The sequence below is a fragment of the Prunus persica genome, chromosome G7 (genome assembly GCF_000346465.2).
Source record: "Prunus persica cultivar Lovell chromosome G7, Prunus_persica_NCBIv2, whole genome shotgun sequence".
Lineage (NCBI taxonomy): Eukaryota > Viridiplantae > Streptophyta > Magnoliopsida > Rosales > Rosaceae > Prunus > Prunus persica.
In genome coordinates, this window is record NC_034015.1 from 14,998,823 (window position 1) to 15,012,348 (window position 13,526).

General features: G+C 37.8%; 2 protein-coding genes across 2 annotated transcripts; both read left to right on the forward strand.

Moving 5' to 3' along the window:
* On the forward strand, positions 2,889-4,433 carry LOC18770308 (uncharacterized acetyltransferase At3g50280). Its single transcript, XM_007203605.2, has one exon. The coding sequence runs from the start codon at positions 2,955-2,957 to the stop codon at positions 4,335-4,337; it is 1,383 nt and encodes a 460-aa protein (XP_007203667.2). The 5' UTR covers positions 2,889-2,954; the 3' UTR covers positions 4,338-4,433.
* On the forward strand, positions 8,794-10,426 carry LOC18770233 (uncharacterized acetyltransferase At3g50280). The gene has a single exon (XM_020568715.1). It carries the CDS (start codon positions 8,833-8,835, stop codon positions 10,189-10,191), a length of 1,359 nt encoding a protein of 452 aa, XP_020424304.1. The 5' UTR covers positions 8,794-8,832; the 3' UTR covers positions 10,192-10,426.

Here is a 13,526-nt window from a genome sequence, read left to right on the forward strand (position 1 = left end):
CACTCTATATGTATAACAAATGTTATATATATACAGAGTGAGCAAATTGTTGACACAAAGACGTTTCTAGTTGTGTTGGTTTGTAGGGCCTCAATTTTTTTTTCGGGACTCGACTTCAAAACCTGCTTGTGTTAAAGGCTTGTCCGATGTCAACACCAACATTCAATATCCCATCTACTTTCACAACCACAAACTGAAATAATAAATATCCGATCACAAGGAATTAGTCAGTAATTATGCTCAGATATTTAATTTCGCAAAAATAATGCATCCAACTAAGTCAACCAAAATAATTGCATCGAATTGATGATGTTCTTGGAATATTGATACAAAATAAATTAGGTGTTAAAAAATATTTAATATCTGAGTATGACCTATGATGACAAAGACTCATCGTCACAATCATAGTGATTATTCAAAAGGTGTAACATCTCTGACCCAATGTAATCAATTTAATCCAATTTAATTTTTTTGTGAAATTTCAATTTTGTCCTTGGGAGTAGGGGTACTTTGATCACTTTAAGAAAAAAAAAAACATTTATTGTATGGCATTAGAGCAACTCCACTGAGCAGCTGAGCCCAAGGCTGGGGGGGGGGGGGGAATTTCGTTCCAGCGGTGAGCCCAAGCTCGGGCTAGGAGTGGATCCCACCAACTCGGGCTGGCCCGAAGGCCAGTTCAGCCCGAGGTGATGCCGTCAGCTAGATAATACCCCGTCTGGTACACTGTATTGTTGACTTGATAGGTGATATTGGGGCCCTGGCCTCTCAATACATCGTTGCAGAGCGGAGATTGACCCAGCACGTTGATGTCATTTTGGGATCCTGCAACTCCAAAGAAGGCATGTCAAACCCATGTGTTGAAGCCAGCAACGGCTTTAAGGATGATATTTTTTTTGGTCTTTTCTATTTCCGTAATCACCTTGCAAGGCAGTTGGGCAATTCTTCCATTGCCAGTGCATGCAGTCGATGCTACCAATCATTCCTGTAAATCCTCGAGCTTTGACTTTTTGTAGAAGCTGTTGGAGGTCCCTAGGAGTAGTTCTACGCAAGTAGTCCCTAGTGTACAAAGTTTCAACTGCTTGACAAAATCTTACGAAAGCCTCCAACATAGTGGACTTCCCCATCTGGGCAATCTCATCCACCTGATCAGCAGATGCTCCATACGCCAATATTCGTATAACAGCTGTAAGCTTTTGCTCCAGAAGAAGCCCCAAAACCCCAGCAGCATCACACTTTTGAACAAAGTATGCATCATAATTGCAAATATCATGCATGACTTTATTGAACAAATGAGGTTGCATTCTAAATTGCTTTCGAAAATCAACATCAGAGTACAAAGAAGTTGGGATAAAATAATCTTCTAAAAGATTCTTACCTCGAGAATGCCTATGTCTGTCCACATTTCGGCGGCGGCCGACTTGTGAACCACGACGGTGACCTTGGTTCTCTTCATCTTGCAAAGCCACTGCTATGACAACTTGTTCATCGACTTGTCTCTGCAACTCATTGATTTTATCTGCTCTACGGTTTCTCTCATTTATTTCTCGCTCTTGTCTCTCCAAGCATCTCCTAAAATCTTCCATTGAGAATTAATGGAGTATGAATTCTAAACTCTGAGAAATGAAAATATAGAAAGATGTGGTGTGAGAGGTATGAGCTGAGCCTCTGGTTTTATAGAAAATTTTAGCAAGATAGACATGCCACGTGGCTTGATTTGATTGGATGAAAATCTTATCTGAAATTTGAAATTCATCCGAAATTTAAACCCAAATTTGTATTTTGAAATTCATCCGAAATTTGAACCCAATTTTATCTGAAATTTGAATTTTGAAATTCATCTGAAATTTGAACCCAAAAATTTATCTGAATTTTGAATTTTGAAATTCATCCGAAATTTGAATCCAAAAATCTTATCCGGAAATTTTATCCAATTATGAATAGTCTTGACACGTAGGAACCCGGAAATCTTATCCGAAAATATTATCCAAATTAATTATTTTCATTAAAAAATTTGTGAAAAAAATAAAAAAATGAATAGTAATTGCTCTTAGCCATGGCAATGGGTGGAAACACAAAATACTATTTGCAAGGGCAACCACTATTCACGTGAATAGTGGCTGCCCTAGCTCCCCCTTTACCATGGCTAAGGGCAAATGGGTGGAGTTGCTCTTACATAATGATGTAAGTTTGTGTTAACTTATGTGAGGCCCTAATTTAAAGTTTGCACAGGGCCTTCAAAATCTCAAGACCGGCCCTCTCCCACATGAATAAATTATTTCCCTGTGAGAATGTGAAGGTAAAAAAATCTCATATTAGAAAATTGAAAAACCTAACAAAGGCTTATAAAGAGTTAAACTACTCTTTTCATTGCCAATTTATTTTGAAATAGAATCTCAATTTTTTTCATGATATCAAAGCGACTTAACCCACATGTAAAAGCCCAAAGAGACACGTGAATGGTTGTACCCTTTTATCATCATGACATTAGTCAGTCTCCACTCACCACCTACTCTTCAAAGAGACGATCCTTGTTTGATACGATGAGAACACATTCCTGATGTTAGATAGTAATAATAATATAAATAAAATACATTATTGATGTGATGAGGCCAAATAATTTATTTATAAATTTTTAAAAGAAAATTAGGTTTGGATCCTATTGGATGTTTGTTTTTGGGATAAATTTTATATGGTTTGGTTGGGCCCATCTCTTCAATCGCCATAAAATAAAGTCATATATCGTTGCTTGAATATTTTTGACCTCATATTAGGAGCAGTTTGAAATCATTGAAAATAGCAGTGGCCCCTTGTCACCAACTCTTCAATCAGACATTTGTTAAAGTAATGAAAAAGTCATAATAATTTTATATAAAGAAAATCACGTTTAGCTATTTATCACCATCAGATTCACCAGCTTAAACATTTAAACTCTGTGCTGTCCAAATTGGGGAAAAATGACTCAGATTCGGCATATCTCCACAAGTACCATCCAACCAACAATTGAGAATGATCACTTAGCTCGTAGAATTCAGTTAACTCCATGTGATCTGCAGCTCATCCAAATCTATTACAACCAAAAGGGACTTCTCTTCCACAAACCAGCAGATCAAGAACAGAGCAACAACTTGGTACAACACCTAAAAGCCTCCCTTTCCCGCACCTTGGACATCTTCTACCCACTTGCTGGCCGCCTAGCCCCGATCGAAAATGAAGATAACAACACCACATGTTTTTTCATCAACTGTAATGGCGCCGGAGCCCAGTTTGTCCACGCAACTGCTGACTGTGTCAAAGTGGCCGATATCCTTGGGCCTCTTTGCATTCCTGATGAAATTGTGTACCACCTCTTTCCCTTGAATGCAGTTCGGAACTATGAAGGCATTTCGAAACCATTGCTTGCGGTGCAAGTAACTGAACTGGTTGATGGCATCTTTATCGGTTGCAGCATAAACCACGCGGTTGTGGATGGTACTTCTTTCTGGCATTTCTTCAATACTTGGTCTGAAATCTCTAGTGCTGGCTGTAATAACATTTCTCAACCTCCTCCCTTTTTTGGTCGCCAATTTCTTGACAGCGTAATTGATCTCCCAGTTCAGTTACCCTTCTCCTATGGTGAAATTACAAGGAAGCTTGTTAGGAGGTCTTCAGAGTCATTACAAAGGGTACTCTTTCATTTTTCAAAACAAAAGGTAGCAGAGCTCAAATCCAAGGCCAATGCTGAGATTGGCATCAATAACATCTCATCCCTCCAAGCCCTCATGGCTCATCTATGGCGGGCTGCAACCCGTAGTAGAAATCTCAACCCTGATCAAGAGATTATTTATCGGGTTATGGTGGGATTGAGACAAAGATTGAAGCCACCATTGCCAGAAGAATACCTCGGGAATGCGGTTAAAGCGGTTCTTGTCAAGTCCACTGCTGGAGAGCTTCTACATCATGGACTAGGCTGGGCGGCTTTGCAAATAAAAGAACAGATTGCTTCCCTAACAGCTGACGAAGCGAGGAAGTCCTTGGAGGAATGGGTGAAAACCCCAATATTTGTTTCAAATATAAGTAATATTTCAACAAGTTCTGCATTGCTTACAGGAAGCTCGCCGCGGTTTAACGTATTTGGGAATGATTTTGGGTGGGGGAGGCCACTTGCTGTGCGAAGCGGAGCGGCAGACAAAACAAATGGGAGGCTAACAGTGTTTCCTGGGGCTGAAGAAGGAAGTATTGATGTTGAAGCTTGCCTTTTTCCAGAGGCTCTACAAGCTATGAAGGACGACAAAGAGTTTATGGAGGTCATGCTACATCAGGGCCGGTCTATTGATTTTGAAGGCCCGAGGCAAAAATAAAAGTATAAAAGTTGAGTTTATTGATTAAAGTTGTCAGTATTTCTATTTGTGTTTATTAATTTACATTAATTTCATATGAATTTGTTATTATATTTGATTATTACAATTCTATTGAGAATTATTATTATCTTTAAATTCATATTTCCGATGGCTGATAACCAACATAGCCAAGGGCTTACTAAAAGCAACAAAAACAAAGCCTTCAATTTGAGCTAAAAAAATCAACAATCTTCGTACCGGCACAAATTTTACAGAGCCAACAAAGTGTCCAAGGGCAGCTCACAGAAAGTAGACATTGATCAAGTCCGGCAATACTCGAACTTGCAACAAGAAGTACTTTGACCAGAATAATATGATTGTGTCCTACAAAATCAATGAACATGTACTAAAATTTCAATAATTCAATTGAGTGGTCAAATGATATCGGATTCAAATGATTTTTTGTAGAGATAATTTTTGAATGAATATCTACAAAATAGATTGTTAGGATTAGTGAAATACATACAGAGTGGGCTCTATAAAAATATCCCTCAAATAAACATATTAAAAAAAAGCCTAATCTCATGAGATTAAAATAAAATATAAAAAAACCTAATCTCATGAGATTCGGGTTCGCTCGAGCATCGCAATGGTGTAGGTAAGGTTAGGTGGTGGGATGCAGTGAGCTGATCTGTTTGGGACTTGAGGTGAATTAATCAACATTATTTTTTTCAATGCATTCAGTGATGCAGCTCATCATTTGGGACAATGCCCCAGTAGTCAATAGATTATCTCGCTGGTTTATATATTTTTCTATACTACTGTTTATTATATTATTATTATGTTTTTAAAAAACACTCATGCTTATCATGGCCTTTTAGAAAAAAAAACACCCATCCTACTTAAAATAAATTTTGTGCGTATCTGCTATTGATTTTATGCGTTAAGCCATGAGCCAGTTTGAGTAAATGGAAATGCCATAGCCTCTCAAAAATGGTTCAACCAAGATTGAATCCAACTTAGTGACGTAGTGTGATGGATGATGGGTGAAGTGAGGACGTTCAGCATGTGTGTGAAGATTAGGGCAAACGGTAAATATACGGAAGACGATATATACGCGGTTCACCCTTAATGAATGGGCTACGTCCCGGAGAAGTATATTTTCATTATGATAATAATGTGTATTTACATTTGTACATGGAGTTAGACCCACAGATAAATATAACAAGTGAGAAGCCCAGCCCAGTGATCCCTTCCTAAGTGGAGAGTGGTCTCATTTTATAGATGAGGGGCACTTCTTGTAGTCTCTCAATGTGGGACTCCTTGCCTTGCTTGGAGTTGTGACTTATGATAAAGCTTCTTTGGCTAAGGTGATGACCTCTCAAAGCATGGCACGTTGATGATCTAGCCTAACCAGTTGCTCGGTTAGTCACGGTACAAACAGTAGTCCCCCAAGTTCGTGAGTAAGAATGTACTTCTTAGTTGGGGACTTGTAATTTTAAGTGCACTAGCCGAGTAACACCACAGCTCATCTTTCAAGCTGTATAGTGCATTACCCATAGTCCTCCAAGTCCCTGGGTAAGTCCTTACTGTGTTATGTAAGGGTACCGAAGGGCATGAAGGGCAGAGGGTGATGGGGGGTGTTGAAGGTACAAGACTTGCATGTTGCAAGATAATGTGCTCATGCATTGGGGTGCTGAAGGCAATGGAGGTTGCCGAAGGCACAAAACTTACATGTTGCAAGGCAATGTGCTTAGGTACGGGGGTGTCGAAGGCACAAATCTTGTATGTCGCAGGGCAATATGCCTAGGCACGATGATGTCGAAGGCAAAGGGGATGCCGAAGGCACAAAGCTTGCATGTTGCATGACAATGTGCTTAGGCACGGGGGTGCTGAAGGCAAGGGATGCAAAAGGCACAAGACTTGCATGTTGCAAAGGCGATGTACCTAGGTACGAGGGTGCCGAAGGCAAAGGGGATGCCGAAGACAGCAATGTCAGCTTGGTACAACGCCTAAAATACTCTCTTTCCCACACCTTGAACATCTTTTACCCGCTTGCTGGCCGCCTGGTTGTATCTGAAAATGCTGAAGATAGCATTGTTTCTATTTGCATCAAGTGTAACGGTGCAGGAGCTGAGTTTGTCCATGCAGCTACTAACGGCGTCAACGTGGCTGATATCCTTAACCCTTACATTCCTCATCACGTTGTCTTCAACCTCTTTTCCTTAAATGAAGTTTGGAACCAAGAATACGAAGTGCTTTCTGGAGAAAAGTTTGGTCCCAAGAGGTACCACAAAAACTCTTATATTTTAATTGGAAATCTATTAAAAATTATCTTCCTTGTAGACCTAATTTGTTATAAAGAAAAATAATTTCTGATGACTCTTGCCCCATTTGTAATGTGAATTCTGAGAGTGTAATTCATGCTTTGTGGAGTTGTCCCAATGCCTAAAAAGTTTGAAAAAAAGTGCTGTTCATGAAGGTTTTTACAGGGTTACACTTTTCCAATTATAGGGATTCGTTTGAAATTGCCACTATGTATCTTTCGAAGTATGAAATGCGCTTGTTTTTATATATCTGCTGGAATTTATGGCAAAACAAAAATAAAGTTGTGTTATTGAAGGTCGTTCTAGTGCACAAGATGTGATGTTCAATAGAGCTTATTACTTGGCTGATGAATATGGAAGTCTTGTGAAAGGGGAACCTAAATTAATTGTAGAGAAACCAACCAAATGGTCTCCTCCTCCTGTTGGTAAATATAAACTGAAGCTGATGCTGTTTTTATTCCCAAAACAGGTGTGGGTGGAATTGGTGATGTTGTTAGAAATGATAAAGGGGAAGTGATTGCGGCTATGGCCTTTCCTCTTGCCACTGCCACCTCATCTAAACATGCAGAGATCATGGCGCTTCATTTCAGGATGAAATTTGCTCGGGATGCTGGCTTTTCTTCTATTTTAATTGAGTCTGATTCACAAGGGGTGGTAAATGATGTAAAGAAGGATGAGGAAGAGTCGTGGGCATCAGATGGGCATCTTATTGATGATATTAAGAGGAGTCTGCAACACTTTGAAGAAGTTACTATCTCTTTTAGTCCAAGAGGGTGTAACCAAGTAGCTCATTTTCTAGCTAGGCATACACTTAATTGTAATACTATGGTAACTTGGATTGAAGAGGTTCCCTTCTCGCTGGAATCAATTGTAAAAGTTGACATTGTTGTATACTCTTAATTGTTATCAATGAGTTCTTCTTTCGCCAAAAAATGAAAAAGAAAAAGTGAACCCAAGTGAACTTCTGACTAACTAAACAATTCAGCATGTCATGTCAGCATTATATACACGTCTTTTGCCAATCAGAAATACCAGTTGCTTTCACATGTGGTGGATAGTTGGCATCGCAGTTGTGGTGCTGAACAGAAAGCGAAATAATTGTACTACTGAATTATTATGCACGTACTCTACTTCCTTTATTTGCTTATAAGTAACATGCAACCACAAAGTTCTGAGCAGAGCACTCAAGTCCTGCCCTGTTCAAAGAGGGAAAAAAAGGTTTGTGTTTAAGAAACACTCGTGCTTATCTTGTTATATCATTCATCTTAAGCAAAGCTGCCGTCCCGCGGCGAATCCGGCGATGTCGCGACTTCTTGTTTGTAGAGTTTGATTTTAGGGTTTTTGTATTTTTAGGCTGTTCGTTATTTTGGGCCTACATTTTTGTATCTTTTGTCTAATTTTGCTTTATATTTACTTTTTGATGAATTAATATCTAAAATGGCTCATGCTACTTTATGGCTGCTTTTGGTGGGGTAATGACAACGTTTTGTTAATGTAGCATTGGGATAGAAGGCATTAAAGTTTATTAACAACGTTTTGTTTTTGGCTTGTAATAAATTTCATGCATTTGAAATAGCTAAAGTTCTTTGGTTTTTAATAAGTTCTACGTACGTAAATTGGAATAGTGATGTAAGTTGCTTGAAATCCCTCATCTTAATAAGTAGAAACTTCACCACTCTCAGATCATAATAAAATAAAATACAAAAAAGCCTAATCTCATGAGATTCGGGTTCGCTCGAGCATCGCAATGGTGCAGGTAAGGTTAGGTGGAGGGATGCAGTGAGCTCATGATCTGTCTGGGACTTGAGGTGAATTAATCAACATTTTTTTTTTCAATGCATTCAGTGATGCAGCAAATCATTTGGAACCATGCCCTAGTAGTTAATAGATTATCTCGCTGGTTTATATATTTTTCTTTACTACTGTTTATTATATTATTATTATGTTTATAAAATTTAAAAAAAAAAACACCCATGCTTATCATGGCCTGTTAAAAAAAACACCCATCCTACTTAAAATAAATTATGTGCGTATCTGCTATTGATTTTATAGGTTGAGCCATGAGCCAGTTTGAGCATAATGGAAATGCCATAGCCTTTTATAAATTATAATGAGTACCATGCACAGTGAAAATATGGTGTAGCTTTCTATATAACTTTGTTCCATTATCTTCAATCAATCGGGGAAAAATGACTCAGATCTTGCATATCTCCACAACCACGGTCAGACCAACAACTCAGGACGATCAATTAACAGCTCCTAAAATTGAGTTAACTCCATGGGATCTGAGATTAATCCAATTTGATTACATTCAAAAGGGGATTCTCTTCCACAAATCAGCTGAGACAGAAGACAGCAATGTCAGCCTAGTACAACGCCTAAAAGACTCTCTTTCCCTCACCTTGAACATCTTTTACCCGCTTGCTGGCCGCCTGGTTGTATCTGAAAATGCTGAAGATAGCACTGTTTCTATCTCCATCAAGTGTAACGGTGCAGGAGCTGAGTTTGTCCATGCAGCTGCTGACGGCGTCAAGGTGGCTGATATCCTTAACCCTTACATTCCTGATCACGTCATCTTCAACCTCTTTTCCTTAAATGAAGTTCGAAACTACGAAGGAGTTTCGAAACCACTTCTATCAGCACAAGTGACGGAGCTTCTAGATGGCATCTTTATCGGTTGCAGCCTAAACCACCTGGTTGCCGACGGTACTTCTTTCTGGCATTTCTTTAATACTTGGGCAGAAATCTCTCGTTCTGGCTCCCATAAAATTTTGCAACCTCGTCCCGTTTTTGGCCGACAGTTTCTTGACGGGGTAATTGATCTCCCAGTTCACTTACCCTTCTCCTATAGTGAAATCATTGGTGAGCCTATAATCAAATCGTCTTCTTTCAATGCTTTCTTACAAAGGGTAGTGTTTCACTTTCCCAAAGAAAAAATAGCAAAGCTCAAAGCAAAGGCCAATGCTGAGATGGGCACAACCAGTAACATCTCATCTCTTCAGGCACTCATGGCTCATCTTTGGCAAGCCACGACACGTGCCAGGCATCTCCAACCTGATCAGCAGGTTAACTATCGGTTTGCAATAGGGTTGAGGCAAAGATGGGAGCCTGAAACGTTGCCAAAAGAGTACCTCGGGACTGCGATTATAGGCGTTAATGTGACCGCCATTGCAAGTGAGCTGCTACAAAATGGACTTGGCTGGGCAGCTTCCCAAATAAACAAAAAAATTTCCTCCCTGACACCTGAACAAGCGAGGAATGACTTGGTGGATTGGGTAAATAAACCTACACTTATTCCGAATATGAGGAACCCAACATTGTTGGCCAGATTACTTACAGGAAGCTCTCCTCGGTTCAATGTGTATGGTAATGATTTTGGGTGGGGGAGACCACTTGCTGTTCGAAGTGGAGCTGGTGACAAAATGGATGGGAAGTTAACAGTGTTTCCTGGGGCTGAAGAAGGAAGCATAGACTTTGAAGCTTGCCTTTTGCCTGAGACTATACAAACTATGATGGACGATGCAGAGTTCATGGAGGCTGTAGCTTAAGTAATTAAGGGTATATATCCCTGAATCCGAAGTCTTGTGTTTGATTTCTCGCTCTCTAGTATTTCTTGTGTGAAAAATAAAAAAATGTGTGTCAATTTGTGTAAAAGCAATAATGTATGCCAATGTGTGTAACTGAATAAAAAATTTGCCTGTGTGCACTATACCATATGGTGGGTGCATTTTGGTATTGCTCAGTTTCATCATAATTGAGAAATGTATAATCATATTTCCTTTAGGATCTGCGTTATTTCTCATTTTAATTTAGGGATTTTCAATATAATTAAGGATAAATAAAATGTACGGTAGGGTATTTTTTTGGAATTCAATCAATCTTTCGCTTGTGTGACCAGATCTTAAATTATTCAAAAATACTATTCATATTACATTTATATACCACCTTATTTTAAATAGCCAATTGCTGAGCTAGGATTTTTGGCAAGAGGATGCCCAGCAAATTCAAAATCTCTTTGTGTTGACAAAGCAAGCTAAAAGACATTGCTGATTCTGTGAATCTTTTGTCTAATTTTGTTTTATATTTACTTGTTGATGAATTAATATCTAAAGTGGCTCATGCTACTTATGGTTGCTTTTGGTGGGGGTAATGACAATTAATATATCTACTCGCTGAGGCACACTTGAAGTTGTCGTGGCACCCAAGCCTTCAGCACTCCCTATAAACTTTGTTCGAAAGTTTACACTGTGGCCCTGCCTCCCCAAAACAATTGAGGCTAGCTGATGTAGATAAGGAGGTAGAATCATATTCAAATCACCCGCAACATGCTCTGATACCAGGTTGATATGAGATTTGTATTGATCCAAATGTTTAAGTAATTTAATTTTCTTTTCACATGGGATTTGGTTTTCCATTTTCTTTTCTTTGCTTCACATACAAATCATGTGAAGCAACTCATAAACAAAATAGCAAACTATACACACCAAATACAAACATGTAGCAGATCCTTACAACAAACCAAAGGAAAGAATAATTTGCTTTTGCTGCAAAAAGAATCAACTGTATCAAAATTATCTCTCCTTGCTGATCAGACAAGGAGACCTTGTATCCAACTGTGCGGCTACCCACCAAATATCCATCTCTTCCAACATAAAGCTAGTGAAGTGTGTTGGAAATTTAATAATATAATAGTTTATATTATAATATTTAATTTTATTATTGAATGAAAAATCTTAGGTTTGCTTTGTAGTTATTGCAAGTGTTGGTTGTCATTTGAACAAGCCACCGTTTGGTATTCTCAGAAAATACCATATAATTATGATAAGAAGTTGCATATGTTGGAAACAGCCACGATTGTTTGTTTTAAGAATGATGTTTAGGTTTTATATAAACCCAACAGGTTCCTCTTTGTATATAAATTCTTACCCGTGGAAAAACAGAGTATTCCCTTGTGCGCTAGTTTTACTATTGTGATCAATTATGGGTCTAATCTTGAGAGTACAAATATAAAATTGGTTCGTCATAGTCTTAAATTGAAGTGCTTCAATTTAGCATAAGGACAAGTAAGGGTGGATCTACACTTGGGCTAGAGTGAGCTCCAGGGCAGTGCTGATTTTTTTTTTTGTAGGCTTAGTGGTATAAGCCAAATCTAGGTAAAGTAAATAATAGTCTAGCCCTCTATTTAAAACAAGCCCAACCCTCTATGTAGAAATAAACCCACCCTTAAAGCATATATGAAATAGTAAACATGCAATGCATAACCTATATAAATTTGATTAAAAGCAAACATCAGAATTTTTCTTCTAGCCACCTAAAACGCCATATTTGAACCTTCAAAGCCTAGAAGAAATAACTCTCCCCCTCTAAAAAATTGGACCAACTTATCTTCAGTGGGTTCTTCAATCTTGGTAAGTTTTTCTCTTTTTTTTTTATTCAATTTTCAATTTCCAATTTTAATTGTTGTTGTTAAGTTTTTATGATTTAGGGTTTGGGTGAAAACTTGTTATATATGTTTTATTTTTACAACTTGAATTATTAATTGATATTTATGATTTTTGGTATCTAATATTTCTTGTTAGGATATCATGTCACATGATGATAATAGACCAGCAAAGAGAGGAAAAACTATTTATTCATTCTTCAAAAAAAGTGGTAACGATAACAAGGATACACCTTCTGCATCTGATGTTGATACTTCAATTCCTGATGAACCTACTCAACTTGGATCTCAAGTAGTTGAACAATGTGTTTGATTTGATATTTATTTATATTTTTGACTTCTTTGTGTTATTTGCTCGTAATGTGGTCTTGTTTGATTTATAAAATTTTATTTACATTTTTGTTTCAAGAGTAAAAAGGCTTATAATATATCTCCTGTAAAAAATAAAGGTTTTTTTATCACAAAACGTCATTGACATTTGCGAAACTATCAGATTGCATCCTTAAAGTTTTTTTATGTCACTCATGATCCCTGACGTCAATATAAATGCTCTTAAATAATCCCTACTATAACTTCTCGTTAAAAAATTCATTAAATCTCATGACATAAGATCACGCGCCCATTTATAAGAGACATAATCATCAGACCAACTCCCTTTTACCTCCTTACCCCTCAAATTCATTTTTGAGAAATCGGATTTTTCAATGGTGTGGGAAATTGGGCGGTAAAGCTGATCGGCAAAAGTGAAATTAGAAGCAAGAATCTCCTAATAGTGATTGAGAGAAGATGGATGAGGCAAATAAAACCATCGAAAAGGGTGAAAGGCTGCAAAATATAAAGGTAAGAATCTTTTGAAAATTCAAAAGCAAAGTGTTCATTTCGAAGTATTCTTTTGTGTTTGTTGAGAATCTTTTGCTTCTGTGATGAGGATTTTTTGTTATGCTTTGGGTGTGGTCCATATTTGACTAGTTTGTGTAATATTTAAATATGGGGGTTTGTTTATTGTTTTGTTGCTTTGGTTGTTGTCAGTGTGTGATTGTGGTTTGTCATTTAAAGTGATTTTTTATGTATGGAAGTGGTTTTTGATGATGTAACTGGAGTTGGTTCAATTTATTCAACGTGTGTTGTTTGTAGTTCAATTTGTTCATGTTCTTTCCTTCCATTTTCAGCGCTCGCTTATTCTTCGTCCAGAGTAAGACATTCTTTTAGGATGTGAAAATGCAACTGTAGCTTTAGTTGCGCCCTAAACACAAAAACCCATATATAAAGTCCTTCTGGCCCGCCAATTCCAACAAGAGATAGAGGGAAATGTTTAATTGGCGGCAAAGGGAGTTGGTCTGATGATTATATCCTCATAAAATGGGCACGTGATCACACATAATGAGATTTAACGATTTTTTTGATAGAAAGTCATAATATGGACTATTTAAGAGCACCCATATT